The sequence below is a fragment of the Bicyclus anynana genome, chromosome 22 (assembly GCF_947172395.1).
Source record: "Bicyclus anynana chromosome 22, ilBicAnyn1.1, whole genome shotgun sequence".
Taxonomy (NCBI): domain Eukaryota; kingdom Metazoa; phylum Arthropoda; class Insecta; order Lepidoptera; family Nymphalidae; genus Bicyclus; species Bicyclus anynana.
In genome coordinates, this window is record NC_069104.1 from 11,026,152 (window position 1) to 11,049,645 (window position 23,494).

Genomic DNA, 23,494 nt, shown 5'->3' on the forward strand with positions numbered 1-23,494 from the left:
ATCCATGGTTCTTGAGGGATTTGTGAAAAACTAAATTCCACGCGAACGAAATCGCGGGCGTCCGCTAGTATATATATGGCATACAACTGGCTTTGGGCATGGCCTTCTCGATTTTTGTATGGGCGGGGGCTCTTGTAAGAAAGCCTGAATTTTATAGCCATTGACATGGAACTAGAGTCCGCGCCACGAAACAAGTCCCGTAGACGCGGCGCTAGTGTCTTAATGGCTCTTATTGTCATTTGGTAATGGTGGTCTTATTGTCATTTGTGTAAGGCACTGTCAATTTTAGGTCAGGTTTTAGCCGTGGGACTTCTTTCGTGGCGTGGAGTCTATTTAAAATTAAAAAAGAGTCATTGTAGCACGGTTTATCCGTGTGGTAACCATACCATACGCCCTGTAGGAAGGAATATCTTTGTGATTTGGTTTGAAGTTTTATATTGAGTAGATTACGAAATGGGGGTAGAAGAATATATTTTTGTGAATCGTTTATATTTAATTTTTTTATATTCTTTACAAGTTAGCCCTTGACTAAATCTCACCTGATGGTAATTGATGATGCAATCTATGATGAAAGCGGGATAACTTATTAGGAGGAGGATGAAAATCCACACCCCTTTCGGTTTCTACACGACATCGTACCGTCTTTGCCGGTAGGGTGATAACTAGCCACGACCAAAGCCAGACCTGGATCAATTAAGAAAACCTCAGATGGCTCAGTCAACGATCGAACCCAGGACCTCTGTCTTGCAAATAAACAACGTATACGAGTACCACTGCGCCACAGAAGCCGTCAAAAAATTCCAATTTCCAGCCCCTTTGTACCATGAAATAACACCAATAAAGTTTTTTGTACGCGACAGTACCGCGTGCATCAAATTCATATCGATTTCCACACGCCGGGTATAAAGAAAATAATTTACGTGCACGGAATGATGAAACTACCCTCATCGTGTTGAAACCGATAGCTAAAGTATTATGAGGTATATTTATACTTTTGTATATTGCACATCTTAAAGTATATATCCACTAGGCTATCACACATAGCCTAGTGGATATGACCTCTGCCTTCGATTCGGAGGGCGTAGGTTCGATTCTGGTCCGGGGCGTGCAACTCCAACTTTTCAGTTATGTGCATTTTAAGAACACGTGTCTCAAATTATGATGGAAAACATCGTGAGGAAACCTGCATTTCTGAGAATTTTCTTAATTTTCTACGTGTGTCCTAATTCGCATTGGACCAGCATGATGGACTATTAGCCCAACCATTCTTATTCTGAAAGGAGACTCGTGCTCAGCAGTGAGCTGAATAGGAGTTGTTAATAATGATGATGATGAGTAAGATGCATGCTCTGAGATATGTTGCTGCTTTATAAGATTGGTGGTTGGATGATTAAACAGCTAAATAAAGGCATAATAATTATTTTTATTTTAAGTAGAATAATTAATAACAATAATTAATATTCCTGACTAACCAAAGATTCTTAAGAAATGGCTTGAGATGGTGAAGGATAAATCTAACAAGCGGGAATCAAACCTAAAGCCCTAAATTAATTTAAGGCTTATTTTCCAATATTCACTTGCACAAGTAACAAATGCACCATATATGGTATGTTATCGTTAATTCTTACCAATGAAAAAGCAATTCTGATCAATGACAATAAAGTACACATTCGGATGTAATGTAGCGAGGGATATTTGACACGTTGTTCAAAACCACAAGGCTTAGTTGCAACGTCATTGATTTTGGATTACATTTAAGAGAAATGATCTACCAGCTTAGAGAATAGAGGAGCTTCGTCTGCTAAATGCATTTCCGTTCATAAACTGATGCAGATATTGAGTTCTGCAGTGGAAATATAAATATAGTAGCTGACGCCGCGCGGTTTTACCCGCTTGGTTCCCGTTATCGTAAGAAAACGGGGACAATATATAGCCTATAGTCTTCCTCGATAAATGGGCTATCTAACACTGAAAGAATTTTTCAAATCGGACCAGTAGTTCCTGAGATTAGCGCGTTCAATCAAACAAACAAACTGCAGCTTTATATATTTTCTGATATAGAACAGCGTTATTCACGTTATTCACGTTAGTTCATTTCACCGGTTAATTTTGTCCTTGGGCTTGTAGTCTATAAACCTTATTGTTATAAATGAATTTTGATTTTGACTATTTGAAGGTATATTGGTAATTTAACCATTTTAGGGGTTGAAATTTGAAAATTCGTTTTTTTTATGATTTTTGAACAAATTTTTAAAACTGTAACTCTATAAATGAAGGGCTTTCCATACAAACTTTCAACCCCTATTTCACCTCCTTATATTATTTTTCAATAAAAAGTAACCGTACCAAGTTTCATTTAAATTTATTATGTAGTTTCAGCGTGATGCCCGGCCAAGAAAATCACAGACAGACAGACAGACAGACAAAAATCGAAAAAAATATTTTTGTCTTCAGTATCGATTATATAATGCCCTCCAACAAAAAAAAAATCAAAATATGTTAATGTACAGAATATCAGTTACAGTTTTATTATAAGTATAGATTTAGATAGATGACACTGGTAAAGTGACCTATAAAAAGCAATAACCTTTTTTTTAATGTAAGAGGTAATTCTTTAACAGAAAACAGACTGCTTTTTGTTAACAACAAATAACTCTTAATCAGGGCAATAGGTGAGCAAATAGGCATTTTAACAACTAGTGGTACAAAATATCGTATCTTGTTTTTAATTAACAAACCCTGTGGAAAATGCCAACAGGGCTTTCCTTTGCTCGACTGTTGTTTATATTTCGTTAATTAAATGCACTCAGAGATATTTGTTGGTGGTAAGGGTTGCCAACCGTACCTACTATAATACACTGAACCGTACTATACTGTTGATGAAATATGTAGTACACAAAAATACTATATTTTCAACAACTTTACTTTTACAAACATCTTTTATTTTGAACTTTATGAACATTGTGGTCGAATCCGAAGTTGTCTATTTTAATGTATTACGAACATAAAATTAAAATTTTAAATATTTAACGTGAAAAAGCATTTATGTAATTTCTTATTCAAAGACAAAAATTCTTGAAAAATGCAATAAGTGTAAATAAATATTGTTTTTATAAAACAAACGTGTTTTTTCGTAAAATACCATATTTTCTTTAAGCGTACTATATTTTTTATGAATATATCTGAATAATACTATATTGTTCTTAAAAAATGTTGGCAACCCTAGTTGATGGTAACTGAGTTTCCTATGTTTACATTGCCAGCTTTTGCAATCTGCGGTTCTGTGAACAGAAATATTCATCACTATCAACCTATTGGAACAGCCATATAAAGCCTCCATTCCATATAGGAGAGGGGATATGCAGATTAGAACCACCACGCTGCTGCAATGTGTCTTGGTGGGTTGGTAATGTTAAATTATTAAATAACCACTCATCATTATCAGTATTTGAACGGCCTATTATAAAGACCAGGCCTCTATTATAGGAGAAAGGCTATGGAGCTTAGGCCTACCACGCTGCCTCAATTCTGTAATGATTACTCATCATTATCAGGCAATTTGAACGGTCCATTACATTCCAGGCCAGACCAGGCCTCCTAAGGAGAAAGGCTATGGTGCTTAGGCCCACCACGCTGCCTCCATGCGTGCTGATGGGTTGATAATGTTAAATTCTGTAACGATCACTCATCATTATCAGTCTATTTGAACGGCTCGTTACAAACCAGGTCAGATCAGAACTACTTTATAGGAGAAAGGTTATAGAGCTTGGGCCCACCACGATGCCTCCATGCGTGCTGATGGGTTGATAATGTTAAATTCTGTAACGACCACTCATCATTATCAGACTATTTGAACGGTCAATTACAAACCAGGCCGGGTCAGGACTACTTCATAGGAGAAAGGTTATAGAGCTTAGACCTACATTCGATGCTCTTTTCCTACCAACTAAACGATTTTTCTTGTAGCTCCGGTTTATATAGCGTAGCAGATGTCGGTAGTACGCAAGCGTCATTTTTAGTGAAGGAAAAAGTCGATAACATTTAACTATAACTTGTACTTACAACTTGTAAAGAAAAAAACAACAAAAAAGTCTGTATTATTTCAACATATTCTATTATTTATCATAAAAAAGAAATCTAAGGGCTAAACATTTAACTATAACTTTAGCCCTTAGATTTCTTTGTTATGATATGTTATTCTTTACAAGTTGTAAGTATAAGTTAGCCCTTGACTACAATCACACCTGATTTTAAGTAATGATGCAATCTATGGTAGGGTAATAACTAACTACTCATCAGCCAGACCAGAACTAATTCAGAACAAACAAACCTGATGTTTAATAAAGTGTAAAACTAAGAATACTTGAAATTAATGAATTTTTAATTCTGAGGGAACTAGAAGAAAAACATATTCTATGTTGCTAAATGTTAATCATAGGCATTCGTTGTCAGCTCGTTTGACCAGGACTTATTTGTAATACGTGATTTACAAATAAGTAGAAAAAAGTTTAAAAAAGGAAATGAAAACTATTTATAATCAATGTAACGAAGTAGATAGAGTAGGGATCGCGAGCGCCGCACAATTATTTCGCCTCGCGAAGGATAGAGACGAGTTCAAGAATCTGACTGCCAACCGTCGCTAGTCGGAGAGGCACCTTAAGAAGAAGAAGAAGAACGAAGTAGATACAGTTACAGTGCCATCGTCATTTGGACAGCCCAGGCCAGTCCTCCCAACTTTTAAGAAAGGCGGTATGGAGCTTAGACGCACCATGCTGCTTTAATACGAGATTGCGGGATTAAGGTTTTGAATTTGTAAAGATACTGAAACTGTTAAGTTTCTTAACGAGTAGTTGAACCTTACGTTTTCAAAGTCTGCATACAATAAACGAGTTTTGAGTTTGAATAATAACGACTATCCGTGCCTCGAAGAGCTGCGCATAGCTTTTCGAGGCACGGATATACTTAAAAAATGTTTAAACCGGAATTTTTTTTAACTTTATTTAAATGACGATATCAATTGAATATATCGAGTGCATTGAACTTAGAAATTCGAAACATATTTTGCTATCGTTAAAGATATCAGTATGATTATAATATAACAAGAATTAAAAACATAATATCAGCTATCGATGTTTCATGTAAAAACATCGATAGAATACTTGACATCACTATAATTCCGCACATGTGCTGTTTAGCTTTGGTGGGGTGAGCGTGGCGGGGGTGGTTGCTAGGCAACCGCCGCGCCGGCTAGCTACGATACTATTCTTGAACGTAAGCCGTAAATTAAGTTCATACAATCATACTATATCAGTTGGGCAGTGCCCATCGATGAGAGCGGACGCGTTTTAAATTTTTTTTTTTGCACTTTAACATAAATACCTATTTAGTTTAACATTAATACATATTTAGTTCTATAATATATTTATTATAGAACTAAATTCCAATTCTCCTGGCATACAATTATATAGTTCTAATGGACGCCCGCGACTTCGTTCGCCCTTAGATGTCCTTAAACTAGGAGTATATACTACCTCCCTGCCAAGTTTCATCTCTCTACGTCAAGCGGTTTTCGCTTTTATATATAAGTATTTAATTTAGATTACAAAAAAATACAGATGAATTCAAATGGTATGTTGTTATTGCATAAAACAATTTTTCTTAAAAGTTATAATGTTTGTCGGTTACCTATCAGTTAAAAGCATATTCGCGTATATTCTGTAACATAAAAACGAAATCTTTGAAATATAGGTAATCCTCATCAAAAAAAAAATAGAAGCAGTCCGCCTGAACAGTTTTTTTTATAATATGTATTATAATACATTGGTAATTAAATCCGTTTCTGTAAATTTCGTAATGTTTGACAAAAATCTGACCTTAATTAAAACAGCAAAAGTCACTCTAGGAATTTTTGGAAAACTATTCAAATAAGTTTTAGATAATTAGTTGGTGTATCTACCTTTTACATTTTACCCAATAATGACGGGACACCCTGTATATATTTTCATTTTTATACTTGGCTTTAAATGTATAAACACACATATTATTATCTACAATTTGTTAATTGAAGTTTATTGAAAGGTGTGTTCTTTACTTTATTTTAGAGGGTATTCATCAATTGTTTGATCTAATTCCTCCTTCACCCTTTTTATCATAGTAGTAAGACTTGAGGTACTTCCCGAGGTTCTTCGGTATTATAGTCAAAATTTCATTATTCTGTATACAGGTTGCTCGAAATTATTTCCCATAACTCTATGTTCTTTAAGGAAGATTGATTAAAAATATCTAAGGAACATGACATTCTAAAATGCATATTTTCGGAGTAAAAAATATTTCTTTTGTAAATATATTTTAAATTGTATCCCTTATATTGCATGCTTATATTATGACCTAAAGTGTTTTTCAGAGAGCATGGTTACGGTGACAGTCGCCTGTATGACGTTCGTAATATGTACTATTATCGTGAATCGCGGCAAACTTTCAAGAGTGAAATGAACTGTAATCCGCACCATGCTACATGAAACGAACTGTAGCCAAACATATTCATTATTAAATATCATGAAGTGAAGTGGGGAGTGCCAGTTACAATATCTCGTCGATATCGACAGTCTTACCACTACGAATACGTATTTTAAAATGTAAGGATAGATTAAGGCGTGTTTTACATGGATAGTCGGAATTATTTGAACTTTGTATGAAAATAAAGGTTTTATTAGTTAAAACTAAATTAGTTACGCAGTTCGTACACCACGAAGTTATTTTTATTTTTTTTATTTTATAAATTTATTTGTAATCAACAGCGTAACAGTAGGTACATAATTATTAGATTACATAAACTTAAAACTAAGGCCACAAAGATTACAGAATACACATATTATACAAAGCTACAATACAATTTCAGGTATATTAATATTAAAAGATAAAAATGTTCTATAGAATTTTAACAAATTTTTTGTGAATGTGTGTGAGCATGTTTGTGTGTGTGTGTGTGTGTGCATGGTTAAATACTCCCGAGCATCCTTTATATTTGGATAATTTTGAATACTTAGTCAAAATACATTTTTTTCACCACCGCGAATAGCATTAAAATTTAATATTTAAGCACTTGTACGCTTAATAATTAAATGAAACGCTTCACGACTCTCACGAGTGTATCGCTTTAATGAGTGCAACTGAATCATATTACACGCGAATTGGTTTCACGAAGCCACAGTTAAAAGTTGCGATATTGCAAATTTCGCAACTTTTGATTTAATATATGACTCGTTGGTCCATTGGTTAGTTCGTTCACTTTAAGGTTCGAGTTCACCGACATTCGTTAAAACATAATCAACCGTTTAAATAAATTAAACGCCGTTAAGTCCAAATTTCCTGTTTACCACAGCCCATATGCCGGTTAAGGATGTCGAAAATTCCCCAAATCGGGGAAAGAACATATCGCAATTCCCCAAAAAACGCCCGAATTTTGGGGAATTCCTCGCAAGTTGGCAATGCTGTTAAAGATAATAAATAAATTGTTCATGAATCGTTCACTCGCCACGGCCGAAGCACAGTGATTTAGCGTTCCGTTACGATGTTATGTAGAAATCGAAAGGAGTGTGGATTTTCATCCTCCTCCTACCAAGTTAGCCCGCTTCCTTCTTAGATTGCATCGTTACTTACCCTCAGGTGAGATTGTAGTCAAGGGCTAACTTAGGTAGAGAATAAAAAAAAACTAAACATTATTCCAGTTTTAAATAATTGTTCAGAAACGTAGTGTGGGCCGCGCGAACTGCAAATTCGCTCAGTCGTATATAGTTAAACGGATTTTCATTACGCACTATAAATTCGATTGCAATCATTATACGCCACTCTATATATGAATGTCAATCAGTTAGTTGATTGCAATGTTGTGGGAATAATTAATATTCTATACTGTGCTAGGTGTACATATACTAATCCGAATTTTTGTGTTTGTTTATTCCTTCTCTATGCTGTGGCTTCTAATCCGATTTGGCTGAAAGAGCAATGCCTATCCCCGGCCTAGGCCTATCTTAACCACCCAGCAATTTATTTATATCTAAAAATATCTTGATAAATCTACTTTAATAATGAAATCATTGCTTTGTCAAAAAAGCTTGCTACAACGTTTTACGACATTTTTAATTCATCTTTAATTTGTCCACAATGGAAACAAGCTAAGATCTTTGACCATACATCCTAAGTTTTACGATATTTTTAAGACTTCTGATTGGTTTTTTCTCGTTTTCTTGTTTGTTAGGCTTGTTGGAAACAAAAAAATAATGCAAAAAAAAATAATACAGCTTACAGTTGCTTCGCCGCTTTTAGTCCAGTAATATTAGGCATTTTATACCCCAATCTGGGGAAAAATTCCTAGTGAGCTGAATTTTTGTATACACCTTTATTACGGCGTTATTATGAAGTTGTGAAAAATCGACATCGATATCGTGCCGGCTAAAAAAAATACAGAGGTCAAAAGGTCACGAAAATCAGTTTTTTGCAAATATTTCGCGACCTATTGCTCGAACGTCAATAGAGGTCATTATAAAAATTGTTCCTCATAAAATTGTCTACAAAAAATGTCTCTTATAGTTTTTTTGTAAAATTAACGGTTTTCCGATCATAGCGCTGAGAAAGCGGCAAGAATGCACTCACATACGGTATTGTATACCGTACACCAAGGCGTAAACTCAATTGCTTTTTAGTAATGTTTGTAAATGTCTCTAAATCTTATATTTTACATTTAGATGTTTCCAGAAAGATATATTTATCGTATAGGGGTTTAGGTATTAGTAAGACGTACTATATCTCATTCTAATGACCTACAATGGCAGATGTTTCGTATTTCATTGTTCCCAGACCCGTCCCTTTATACCTGCTACTGCCAGTTAGACTGAGTATACTCATAGCACGCACTCAAATACTTGATCAATCTACATCCATTTTTTTTCAAAAAACCAGGAAAAAACAATGCTGAAACAAAAATATACTCGACTGATAGCCTCAACAAGTATCCACATTGCAAAAAAAATATTCTGTTTCTGCATGCCATGACCGGATGCGATACAACTTCAGCACTTTTTGGGAAAGGAAAATTGAAAGTCATGAAGATGTTTGAAAAAAGACCCGATTTAAACAATTGTACAGAAATATTCCAACAAGAAAATTGCTCTCGAGATGTCATTGTCAATACTGGAATACATTTTCTACTAGCTGTATACGGTGCTCCAAAATCAGAAAATTCAATTGATAATTACAGATAAAAGCTACAGCTTTGCTAAATTAACAAGACAAAGTACAGCTGTAAAATTTCCTTCATTACCACCTACTTCTTCAGCTCAACAGCATATTTTTCGAGCATATTACCAAATACAAACCTGGCTAGGAAGAGACATCGATCCAGAACAGTGGGGTTGGGAGTTAAAAAATGATATGCTGCATCCAATAATGACTTTATTACCACCAGCACCCGATGAACTACTGAATACAATCTTTTGTAATTGTACAAAAGGTTGTGGCGGCAAATGTGGATGCAAAAAAATTGGATTGAGATGCTCAAAAGTTTGTGAGCATTGCCGCGGCCAGTCATGCTTAAACGCCGAGTCAACGAATGATGAAAATGATGAAGATGTAGATTTAAATCAAGAAATAACTCCACTTGACATTTTGTCAGTAGCCAATAACGATAGTGAAGCTGAAAATATTGACAATGAATAAAAAAAAAAATATTCGCAAAAATTTATTTTTTTCGATATTTTTCAAAATTTTGATAAAAAAATATTAATTGTTAATTAAAATAAACTTTCATTATATATCATGGATTATGCCTACGGGGGAAACCATGTAAAAAACACGCCTTGCATTCTACCTCGAAGGTGGTGAGGAAACGAGTGCATCGTCACAATATAGTCGCTTTCTCAGCGCTATGATCGGAAAACCGTTAATTTTACAGAAAACTATAAGAGACATTTTTTGTAGACAATTTTATGAGGAACAATTTTTATAATGACCTCTATTGACGTCCGAGCAATAGGTCGCGAAATATTTGCAAAAAACTGATTTTCGTGACCTTTTGACCTCTGTAATTTTTTTAGCCGGCTCGATATCGATGTCGATTTTTCACAACTTCATAATAACGCCGTAATAAAGGTGTATACAAAAATTCAACTCACTAGGAATTTTTCCCCAGATGAAACCTAAAATAACTGGACTATTTGGTACACCGGCGAATACTTTGCCCGAGAAGAGTGATAAAAAAAAATATTTTTCTTCAAGAAACATACTTTTACTAAGCCAATTAATAAACCAGATCCATATTTATACATCATATTATCATCTCCATATACTTTTATACGGGGGTATACCTGGGTTCCCTGGGCAGACGTTGTATGACGTTGGTCAGTGGACATTCCTCTTTGGAATGGAAATAGATTTTTCTCTGGATTAACACATAGGCTACTTTTTATCCCGGAAAAAATCATGTTTCCCCCAAATTTCACCCAAATTGGTTTAGTAGTTGCGGCGTTAAAAAGTAACAAACATACATACAAACATTCGCATTTATAAGTAGGACTATAATATTTTTTATTTTCGACAATTCGTTCAGACTTTGCGTTAATGTGAATGAAGCCTAAGATTACATTGTACCTGAATTACATAAGAATCGATTGAATGAGTATTTACTTAATACGTTACAAGGCAAGCCTTGAAGGCAATGGTGTTTGCTCGCTTCCTTCATTTCCCTGATAGCTCCGGGTAAACCTTTGCACGAAGGTTTCTTTTAATAACGCCACGGCACGAGTTCCTTATCTTTGACAGGTCGCGCTTGCCTCCGAGTTCATAGATGATAAATGTTGATGAATGGTGATGAATGTTGTGAACGTTGTGAAATTAAATCACGCTTCTACGTACAATATTAAAATTGAACGTTATTATTGTGTTAAGCTAACTGTTTCTAACGATTTTGTTGGCTAAGTTGTGTATGGAAGACGAAGCTTGTTGATCTCTTTGGCGAAATTGGTAATGATGTGGATCTCAACAGGCAGGTTCTGGGTTCGATTCCTAACTCAGTCCAGTTTAGGATTTTGTAGTTTCAAAGTTGACTTAGTGACGTGATAGCCTAGTGGATATAACCTCTGCTTACGACTCGGAGGGTGAAGGTTCGAATCCAGTCCGGGACATGCACCTCCTGCCTGACCTTTCTGTTATGTGAATATTAAGAAATTATAAACATCACGTGTCTTAAACAGCGAAGGAAAAACATCGTGAGGAAACCTGCATACCTAAGAATCTTCTTAATTCTCTACGTGTGTGAAGTTTGCCAATCCACATTGGGCCAGCGTGGTGGACTGTTAGCCTATCCCTCCTCATTTTGAGAGGAGAATCGTGCTCAACAGTGAATATGGGTTGTGGATGATGAAGGTGGCTCAGCAAAGAGGTACCGCCATAAAAAATGGCTAATATTAAATTGTCTTTCAGGGTGTTCTTAGAGAGTTGGAGCAGAAGAAACCTCAGCTGGACGAGCTGCTCCACACCGCTGAGAGTCTTAAAGGCACCGAGAACAGACAGCAGCTACATGGGAAAGGTAAGAGTGGATATTTTGAAAAATACAAAAATAATAGTTAATTTACAAAAAAAAGATGATTTTTATCATTATCCTGCAAGGACTAGAAGGTTGAAACGAAATAGATGATCACTCGATGTAATTTTATGGCCAACATGGTGCCTAGTGTGAGTTTTCAATATTTTCATACTATTACTATCGCGTTAACGTAAACGAGAATGTATATGGGACTGAAACAGTTGTGCAGTAGTGCCAATAGATGGCGCTGTTTCAATTCACAGTAACTGCCACTAGGCCCTCAAGAAAATCAACGTTTTTCATATAATGATTTTTCACCGACCGACCAACACATTGCGGTCGTGGCAGTGCGTAGTAATATTTGGGAAATAGATCATAAACTAAACATTGGATAGAAGTAGGTGTTACTTTGCGGAAGTTCGTCATAAATATATAATGATTTATTTATTTTGCTATCATCCGCGAAAAGCCGACGAACCCATGCGACAACGTCACCCAGGTCCGACAAAATACTCTGTACGTACGTTTCACCCTGAAACCGGGGTTCCCAAAACCGAAGATTGCAAAGTAATTCATTAGACTTTGCAATTGCACGTTGTAGAGTCAACATCTCCTGAGGATGCTCCGGTTTCGGGGTGAAACGTAAGTAGAGAGTATTTTGCTGGACCTGGGTGACGTTGTCCCATGGGTTCGTCGGCTGTACTAACTATTTATAAACTAAACCTCAAACTTTTTTAAGGGAAGGCACCTCTTAATAAAGTTTGAGTTTTAGTTTGTGATATATAACCCAAATATTATACTTAAATTATTATTCAAAATATATTATTTCTGACTATCATAAATATGCTCTTAACACAAATACTTTCCTTTTACTACCCTCATAACCAATTTCACTTAAACAGGCTCTGAATTCCACTTTTCTTTTTTTACTTTTATACAACTCCACCTTATCGTACGGTGGCACACCAAAGTTTTGTTCTGAAACGTTTTAGTCTCTATTAGAATGGATTAAGAACTGTTCACAACTTTTTCGACCGTTGTACTAAGAGGTTGTAAATCTTGGACCGGCGTTGATTCACGAGCTGAGTGGTCTTGTATTTAATGTTACAGGATTTAAGCTTTTATTGTAATAGGTTTAGTGGTGAAATTGGCTTGTACTGTTTAGATTTTTTTTAAGTTGCGCAGTGTACAAGAATGGCTAGATGTTAGCCGGTAAGTAGCAATATCTCGAGGGGTTTTATTCTCACCTGGTAATAAAGGAAGCTGATTGTACGTACTCTATATTTATGTCTTACATACGTGAACGTATTGGGCAAATTATATTGTAATTATAGGATATCTATACTAATATTATAAAGCTGAAGAGTTTGTTTGTTTGTTTGTTTGTTTGTTTGTTTGATTGAACGCGGTAAACTCAGGAACTACTGGTCCGATTTTAAAAATTATTTCAGTGTTAAATAGCCCATTTATCGAGGAAGGCTATAGGCTATATATTATCCCCGTATTCCTACGGGAATGAATACGTCAGCTAGTGTCTTAAATACGTGAACGTATTGGGCAAATTATATTGTATTTCCGGGATGGAAAAAAGCCCATGTGTTAATACAAATTAAAATCCATTTCCTTTCCGAATTTCAGCCAAATCGGGTCAGTAGTTGCGATATTAAAGAGTAACAAATTTCCAAACAAACATCCATAAAAACTTTTGCGTTTATTATATTAGTAGGAAGATCTTTCTTCCAGCGTTGCGTGACTTATCCTATATCAACGTGTAAATTTTATTTAATATCATTGATTGTTTTCAAAAAATCCGTTAGCTTTTCTGTGACGCGTTTTCAATTAAATTTAATTTATCATTATCAGGCCTCCGTACTTATAGGAAAAGGGATATGGAGCTTAGGCCTACCGCGCTGCCACAATACGGGTCGATAGGGTAATAGGGTTAAAACTTTTAGATATTAATGATAATAATGACCGATGAATTTTTACTGTAAATTTCTAGAAGAAATAAAAGCTATGTATTACATAACCCGACCGACCGCCAACACAGGATTGAACCCAGGACTTCGTATTCGTTACCCTACACATTAACAGTTATACTGACAACTAAACTCTTTAATCCAGCCCTTACAGTAGTGTCGCTGTAAAAATGGAGTAACTTCTCCCGTTTTCCAAACATTTCCCTTCACTGCTCTGCTCCTATTGATCGTAGCACGATGAAAAGTATACTATAACCTGCCCCGGAGTATGAAGAATAACTGTAACAAGTGTCGTTAAAATCCGTCGAGTAGTTTTTGTTTCTATAACAAACATACAGACAGACAGACTAAAATTTTACTGATTACATTTTTGGCATCAGTATCGATCACTAATCACCCTCTGATAGTTATTTTGGAAATATATTTCATGTACAGAATTGACCTCTCTACAGATTTATTATAAGTACTAGCGGACGCCCGTGATTTCGTCCGCGTGGAATTTAGTTTTTCACAAATCCCTCGAGAACTTTCCGGGATAAAAAGTAGTCTATGTGTTAATCCAGGCTATAATATATCTTAATACCAAATTTCAGCTAATTCGGTTCAGTAGTTGAGGCGTGAAAGAGTAACAAACATTCATATCATCAAAATCATCAGTTTTCGCAAATCTCGGGATACCATGGATTCTTTCGGGATAAAAAGTATCCTATGTGTTAATCCAGAGTGAAATCTATTTCCAGCTAAATCGCTTCAGTAGTAGCGGCGTGAAAGAGTAACAAACATTCAAACATACATGCATACAAACTTTCGCGTTTATAATATTAGTAGGATTGGATGTACAGAATTGACCTCTCTACAGATTTATAATAAGTATAGATATTGACTGTGTGCAGGCAGCCTTATACATTTTACTGATTGGGGACACAAAATCAGGGACAGACAGACACTAGTCCAATACCATAATGGGTACATTCAACCAGACAGTACTAAAGACCCCTCGGCTTCGCTGCCGTATCTCGAATTGAGGACCATTAATCTTTCTAAACGATTTGCAAATTAATTGATACGAATTCTGTTCGTTTTGTCTCGTTGTTAAATATAAATCCTTGACAATTTTGTATTGAGTGTACCTAAAGTAATTGTATTTACTTAACGGTTTTGTTCGATCTAGTTCTTCAACCTAAAATAAACTTTTATTTTAGGTTGCTTATAATTAATTAATATTAGTGCGGTTTGTATTTTTGTGAGATTTTCTTCGGTTTATATATTATTTTAAAAATTGCATTTCAAAAGCTGAATCAAGAGAGACGTGAGAGCCCAGTGGATATGACTGCTTTGATTCGGAGGGCGTTGGTTCGAATCCAGTCCGGGGCATGCACCTTTAACCTTTTTTCATATTCTTTAAAAGTTAGCCCTTGACTATAATCTCACCTGATGGTAAGTGAAGATGCAATCTAAGATGGAAGCGGGCTAATTTGCTAGGACGAGGATGAAAATCCACACCCCTTTTTGGTTTCTACACGACATCGTACCGGAATGCTAAATCGCTTGGCGGTACGTCTTTGAAAAGAAGATCTTTATTTTTAAGTAATTTCACATATCACTTTGCCGGTAGAGTGGTAACTAGCCACGGCCGAAGAATCCCACCAGCCAAAACTTTTCTGTTATGTGCATTTTAAGAAATTAAAAATGTCTCCTGTCACAAACGGTGAAGGAAAAATATCATGAGCAAACTTGCGTACCTGAGAATTTCCGCATTTTACCTTCTCTTTCTCCTACTCCTTCTCTTCTTACTCTTCTCTTACTCCTTCATTCTCAGAGGAGAATCGTGCTCAACAGTGAGCCGAGCATGGGTTGTTTATAATGAATGAATAATGAATCAAGAAAATACTTTAACTGTAGTCTAATTCTGTGAACTAAATATTTTAGATTAAATACCATAAAAAACTTCAGTTATAAACGAACTTTCTGGTTTATATTTATGTATATTGAATACTATACTCAGAGGCACAATTATCCGCCCACTTTAATATGACGCGAGTATATTAAAGTGGGTGGATAATTGTGCCTCTGAGTATATTTAAACTCTTGCCTAGATGCCTATTCACTTCTTGTTATAAGATACTTCGGTAGTCGGGCAAATAGAGCGTAACATTATAAAAACGTTGTGATAATAAAAATGGGTAATAAAAACGGAAGAAAAGGTTAAGTAAGGGTAAAAGCGGGATTTTCATGATTCAAGATTTGCATATTTGAAATTATTCAATCGATATCTCCCCGTGGAGACCGAGCGGGTCCCTGCATTGATTATTATGAGTCCACTTGGGGTATCTAGCAAAAAATCTATGAAGGAAGATCGTAGATTTTTAAATTTATCCTCTTAAGTGATTTAATTTGAAGTGTTTTGTTTTATTTATTTTTATTTTTATTTTATTTGACATACCTACAACTAGTACACAGTGCATGTTAAAAAAAGTACACAACGATCGTGGATAATGTGTCTAGCCACTTACAGAACTGCTTGATGTAAAAAACATTTTAAGACCGACAAATGAAATATAGTTCTATACATTTCACATATTCAAGGAGTACTAAAAATAAAGCTTAACAACTAATAAATGAATAAATATGTTATTTAGTACCTACATAATCACTGGCCGATTGCAGATTTGACAATGGTGGATATTTTTTTAAAACTTTAGTGGAACAAGTCCGCGCTGCCATTTGTATGAGATAGTTCGCTGTATACTCAACATAACCGAATTAGCGTTCAGTATCTTAAACTTTTATAAAATATTAACAACTAGCGGACGCCCGCGACTTCGGCCGCGTGTAATTTAGTTTTTAGAAATCCCTCGGGAACCATGGATTTTTCCAGAATAAAAAGTACCCTTTGTATTCAGAGTAAAATCCATTTCTATTCCAAATTTTAGCCAAATCGCTTCAGTAGTAGCGGCGTTAAAGTGTAACAAACATCCAAACAAACTTTCGCGTTTATAATATTAGTAGGATGTAGGATAATGGTAGGCGTCTACAGATACGCATTGTACGCATCTGACGCATCAAATGGATTTTTAATTTTACGGTAGATAATACCCGGTCGATGCGATCCGTACGATGCGGATCAGTGGACGCACTTGTATGACTTTCTTAACAAAGGATACTAAAATCCGTTTGATGCAATGCGTCCGATGCGAATCTCTGGACGCCTGCCGAAACACGAGAGTATACTAAAATCCGTTTTATGCAATGGGTACGATGCGTACGATGCGGATCTGTGGACGCCTACCGTATCGAGCAAAGATGGATTACTCCATATAAATTAATATTAGATAATTATTTAATTATACTTAAGTCATAAATCAATGCAAATTTTCAATTATTGATATTAATAATTGATTCGATACTACTGTTGGATCACGGAACATAGCTTTTAACTCAAAGTTTTCTCTTCCTAATTACCAAATAACATCGCTACCGTTCTGGTAGAGATGACATAATTCTATAGAGCCAAAGTAATGGGCCACTTGGTCTTATAAATGTTTTTGACTTCGATCTCGTGGAATTTGATTTTATTCAGATAAATTAGAAGTGTAAGTTTGATTCAATCTAACACGCCTGTAGACTGATCTAATGTTTCCTTAATCTACGTGCAAAATCGGTCAATTCGGTTTTAGTGCAGTAAACTTGTAAACAGAAACATACGGACAAATATTCTAAAACCAAAATATTAATTAGCATTTTTAATAAATATTGAATCTGCAAATTAGTTTTTATTACAAAAAAAAAATTCTATTTGTATTATCTATTTATTAAATTCTTAGATAACATTTAAAGTAATGTATTTTATATTACATTACAATACTTTACCGTATGAATTCTTACACATAATAATTTTGTTAATTTTTGTATAAGTTAAAACTAATATATATATATGATAACAAATAATAATGTAGTCTTTTGAACGTGTTGCTCGATGGTAATTACCGTTGCTTGCTCTGCGTTAACGAAATTGAATCCTTTCCCTGGAGGTGGTAATGTATATATTAACTGTGTAGCCGTTTCAAAACGAACTCTATGAATATAATCATAAGGTTGATAATATATTGTTTTTTTAGTGAAAAGATACAAAAAAGTTTGTAGTAAAACGATTGTATACTTTAAGTTATTAAAGCTAAGATTCAAAATCTATATCTAAATCGGTTAGATGCACATTTGAAGTTATTAATTTAGATAGTTTATAGGTGCTATTGATTTTGCCTGTCTTGGCTACTTACTGGTGTCTAAGGTTTCTTCGTGGAAGTCACAGATTAAAAGCTATTTACCTACATAGACTGACATTTTTAGGAAGCTTTATACGACGAAAACTATTACAACAATAAAACATCGATTCCATAAAGCAGAGGGTAACGTCTAGAGAGGCAGGTCATTTTATTAACCGACTTCAAAAAAAAGAGGAGGTTCCTAATTTGACGCGTATGTTTTTTTTTGAATGTTTGTTACCTCATAACTTTGAACCACTTTTGAAAATTCTTTTTTTATTTTAAAGAGTATACTTACAGATTGGTCCCATTTCATTTTCATGAAAATCGGTTTGGTAATTTTGTGTTGAAATCAAAATAACTTAAATACTTGAAGTCGGTTCCATTTTTATGTTTTTTTTTATTCTTTACAAGTTAGCCCTTGATTACAATCTCACTTGCTGATGTAATCTAAGACGGAAGCGAGCTAACTTGTTTGGAGAAGGATGAAAATCCACACTCCTCGGTTTCTACACGACATCCTACCGGGACGCTTAATCGCTTGGCGGTACGTCTTTGTGGAAAGGGTGGTAACTAGCAACGGCCCAAGCCTCCCACCAATGTTAAAAAGTCTCGAATCGTCAGCCGATGGACGTCCACTCTTCTGAACCTCTAAACACCGCGCTCTTCTGCCGCTGGCTAGGTTAGAACCAGTGAAATACACTACCAGTTAGAACCACGAAACAATTATTAGGAATATAATTTCCCAACTGTTACCAGGAAGTGAAAAGCCATTTCAGTATCATTCGCTGTGTAATAAGTACTATATTACCACCGCACCCCCTTTATTAGGGCTCGGCTCGGCTAAATATATGGTGCGTTCTATTTTAACTTCCGACACGCACATAGGTTTATAGTTACGCCATAATAAATACACCTTTAGGTCAATTCTGAATAATCAATTTTTCATTATGAATAACCCTCTTTTTACTGTCATATTATAAAAACCTCGATTTTTATGAATACAAAAATATTATTAATGACAAACCTATACCGTACCCGTTATTACGAGTAATTAGTAATTTTATTATAATAATAGGTATAATACAGGCGTGATCTCTGCCTCTGATTCCGGAGGGTGTGGGTTCTAATCCGGTCCGGGGCATGCACCTCCAACTTTTTTTTTTTTTTTTTTTTATTCTTTACAAGTTTAGCCCTTGACTACAATCTCACCTGATGGTAAGTGATGATGCAGTCTAAGCGGGAAGCGGGCTAACTTGTTAGGAGGAGGATGAAAATCCACACTCCTTTCGGTTTCTACACGGCATCGTACCGGAACGCTAAATCGCTTGGCGGTACGTCTTTGCCGGTAGGGTGGTAACTAGCCACGGCCGAAGCCTCCCACCAGCCAGACCTGGACAAATTAAGAAAATCTCAATCTGCCCAGCCGGGGATCGAACCCAGGACCTCCGTTTTGTAAATCCACCGCGCATACCACTGCGCCACGGAGGCCGTCAAAAAACTCCAACTTTTCAGTTGTGTGTGTGTATTTTAAGAAGTTAAATATCACGTGTGCAATGGTGAAGGAAAACATCGTGAGGAAACCTACATACCAGACAATTTTCTTAATTATTATCTGCGTGTGCGAAGTCTGCCAATCCGGGTTAAATATGTAATGCCAAAATATGGGTTGATAACGACGACGAATAGGTATTTTGTTGTGAAGTTTATGGATATTGTAGTATAGTTTTTTTTTAAGAAAATATTAATAACTAGCGGACGGCCGCGACTTCGTACGCGTGATTTTAATTCGATTTATCACAAATCTTCTCTCGGGAACCATGGATTTTTTCGGGATGAAAGTAGCCTGTGTGTTAATCCAAAGTAAACTCTATTTCCATTCAAAATTTCAACTTAGTAGCCGCAGCGTAAGTAAAGAACAAACATACTTACACACTTACACACACACACAAAATTTCACCTTTATAATATTAGTGTAATAATAACTTCTAACTTTTTTTTTAGTTTTAAAATAGAACTCCAGGGGGCAAGCTTTTTTTTAAATTAAAATAAATTCATAATAATAAATTCATGAATATAATATAAAATATCAAGTGCTCATAGTCATTAACATGATACTTACAAAAAAAAAATTCGTTTGTCTGTTTATCTGGGGTAATCTTTGGAACGGCTGAACCTATTTTAATGGGACTTTCACTGAAATGTAGTGAATGTTATTGGTCAACATTTGCAAATTTTTATTCCGGTAAAATCTATGGTTACTACTGAAAAACTAAATTAAACGTGAGCAGACACATGTAATTCATAATCTAATTATCATTTTTTGTCTCGCTTCTCTGTATGTAACGATAACTTACTGCCAAATGAAACAGGTGAATTAAAAACAAAGCAAAAAGTAGTATGTATAGTAGAGTATGTTCAATAGAGGGTAACCACCGTTGTCCATATTGACGCGTTCGTAGTAGTGATGAGATGATAGAATAACAATATTATCGATAAAATCCGTTTCAATACGGATTATGTAAAAAATTATAGAATTAAAAACTTTTTAAAAAAATTTAGCAAAAAATTCATTTTTTTTTAATTTATTTCGTTTTAAAATTAATGTAAATTTCTGTCATTAAACGAGTTTTTCATAAAACAGTCAAAAGCAATTTTTTCAATTTAAGTCTTTTATAATTATTACAAATTACAAATTTATTTTTATACATTTTTTTATTCAATAGAAAGTGAAAGTCTTTATATTTATATAGATTTAAATATACAATTTTTTTGGTAATATTTAATAATGAAGACTAAAATATACTTTTAAATGTTATAGTAGTTGATAATACAGTAGGTGAAAACCATCTTCGTCAGCGTTTATGTAATTGTAAGAGTAATAAAGAAAGAAAAAAAAAAGACATTTTATTCAATTTTAGTTCATTGTCAAAAGCTCGTTTTCATAATATCGATATCCACATTTATTAGCCTTAACTTGCGCGCAGTGTTCTTGCGAAGAAATTCCTATATTCATGGCTCTAAAAGTAGTTAGCTTAAGTGTAAAGGGGTTTCAGGTGGTGGGCGATTACTACGGCTACAATACTATTGTTACGGCCGTCCTTACCTAGTGTGGCGTGATTTACTATCGATAAGATATCGATATGTATATTAAAAACTATTAAGTTTAACAAAAAGAGTAATTTAGATAATGTAATAGGCGTTTTTGTACATTATTATCAAAAATGTGATAATACACACTTACAAGGATATTTTTAAATGAACTACTGAGGATTATGAACAGAAACTATTGTTGTTAAACTTATTAAGTTTCTATTGTTTTGTTGTCTTATATTGTGTTCACATTTTAATTGTTAATACAATCTCTCGCTGTGAATTGAGGCACTAGAATTCATAGCAATATGTTGGACATAAATACATATTTATAAATTTAGGACATACCACGATGACATTTAAGCTGACATTTAATTTTCTGATATCTTACATACCAGGGATATTTGACAATTATTTTCAATTAATAGCTTGGATGATAAATAAATATGTAGCAAATATTAATTTTCTCATGATACAGCTCTAATATTTCTTGATATAGTACTTATACTAATTAATATAATGTTCGCTGAACAGTGATGTGAACAAAAATGTTTAAATGTTTGAACAATGTAACAAACAAACATTACTGGAGACATTAGCAACCTCGAAAAAAAGGTATTTGTTTACTAGATAAACGCAATGAATAAGTGATGAAAATTAAAGTTATATAACACATACTTAAAGTTTATTTATTAATCGATGTAATATATCGATGTAAAAGAAATATCGACTTGACTACATCACTTCGCTACGCCTCGTAGCAGTCTACGCGTCTCTTATCTCTACGACCCCTGCGTAGCCCTACGCATCTACGAACCCTCTACGCATTTCAAAGGGACTTTCAAATTCACGTCTACGCATTGTGCCAGTTTCATTCATAACGTACGGTAATTTGTGCACATTTATGCAGTGAGGATACTAAAATATTTAGTTTTTGGATTAATTCTTTTTTGGAACCAGATTACTACGATAAATATATAATTTATTTTTTTATATTTACCCCATTTTATTAAAATATAAAAGCGATTAGTCAAAACTCATTTGCAAGAAATGTTGGTCGAAATTTGGTTGTATTCCTGCTTGCATTGCGTGAATTTAATTATTCATTGTTCGTAATTAACTTTTGGAAGTAATCAATGCTTCTATTCACTAAGATAAATTTTTTTGCAGACTGTTACCTTCTCATTCAATTATGTTTTTTTTTTTTATTAAAAGTTATTAAAATTAAATGCACACAAATACCTTCAGTAAGTACAATACCATACTAAAATACTCACATATTTCGTAGAGTTATATAGAATAATAGTTAAAATTAAAACATTAATACATTAACTATGAATTAAGTTGACGTTACAACACGTAAACATATCTTTTTTTAGTTACAGAATTGTCACGGAAATAGTAGAAACAGAGATAGAGGCAGAACGGATGCCGAAATTTTTGAATAGTTTTTGTACGCACGTATTTGGGTGTTTTGGCCACGTTGCGTTGTTGACTTTTTATCTTCGTTTTTAGATCTGACGTGTACAGTCAACCAAATATTCATTACAAGTTTTGTGAAGCTTCGGGTTTAGCTAGCTTTTAGGTTTTGTTTAAGGTTTGGAAAAAAATCGTGGCTTTAGCGCCATTTTGAAATAATTCTGGTGCTTTGATTGTGGTGGTTCTTCGAGTCAAATTAAAAATAAAATCCTATATTTTTGCCTCCATGATTTTATAGCAAAGCAGTGAGTCTACTTCAGTCTAAGTCATTAGCTAAAATCTTTCTTCCTAGTCTTTTTCAATGACTGTTATTTTAGCTACATTATATGTTAAGATTGAAGAAGAAATAGGTTTGTCATATTACTACACACATACTCATACAACTACCTACCTGTAATAAAAAGCAGTCCATTTTTTATATTATAGTAATATTAAAAGTCCAATTTCAGGCCCTTCCAGTTCAGACCAGATTTCATAGGTAACCAAAATCGGGAATAGCGTTCTACGTTTTAAGCCATTAAAACTATATTAAAAGAATGAGTGAGAGATAAGACCACTCCTCCTTTGCTGTTATTACTGTCAACATTTGGGACCATAATTTCTGGGCACGATAGCACCTGGTGTATGCTAGTGTGCGAAAGAAATAGAATATATGAGGTTGAAGTTAAATAAAGAAATGTTAGGGGCATTGAGTGATGGGATTAAGGGTTGACTCGACCTTCCCATCTTTATAAGAACTAGGCTCCCTTTCCTGGCACAAGGCAACTTGGGGTATCCTACAGAGCAAAATAAATTATTAGAATACTATAAGTTTGATGTTATTTAAAAAGATGTTAGGGGTAGTTAGTGATAGGATCTGGGACTGACTGCCATAGTTATCTAATCCAGACTCCATTTACTGGCACGAGATATGGGGTATGAGTTAAAAACTTGTTAAAATACGAGTAAGTTTATAAGTTTGAGGTCAGTTTAAAGATATTTATTTCTCCAAAAAAGAACGTAGGTACTGTTCACTTAATTTAGAGTTAACATATCGTCATTTTTGCAAACAGCATGCATTATTGTAACAAAATTTGAATTACATTGTTTTTTCAATATTTTGT

At 34.6% G+C, this 23,494-nt stretch overlaps 1 protein-coding gene across 5 annotated transcripts in view; it reads left to right on the forward strand.

The window, feature by feature from the left end:
* LOC112053903 (dystrophin, isoforms A/C/F/G/H) overlaps positions 1–23,494 on the forward strand; it is a 702,364-nt gene that overhangs the window by 158,297 nt on the left and 520,573 nt on the right. For all 5 annotated transcript variants that reach the window (XM_052888348.1, XM_052888349.1, XM_052888347.1 and 2 more), the window contains one exon: positions 11,476–11,581. In XM_052888348.1, the coding sequence (XP_052744308.1) occupies positions 11,476–11,581 (106 nt within the window). The remainder of the gene's footprint in view (positions 1–11,475; positions 11,582–23,494) is intronic.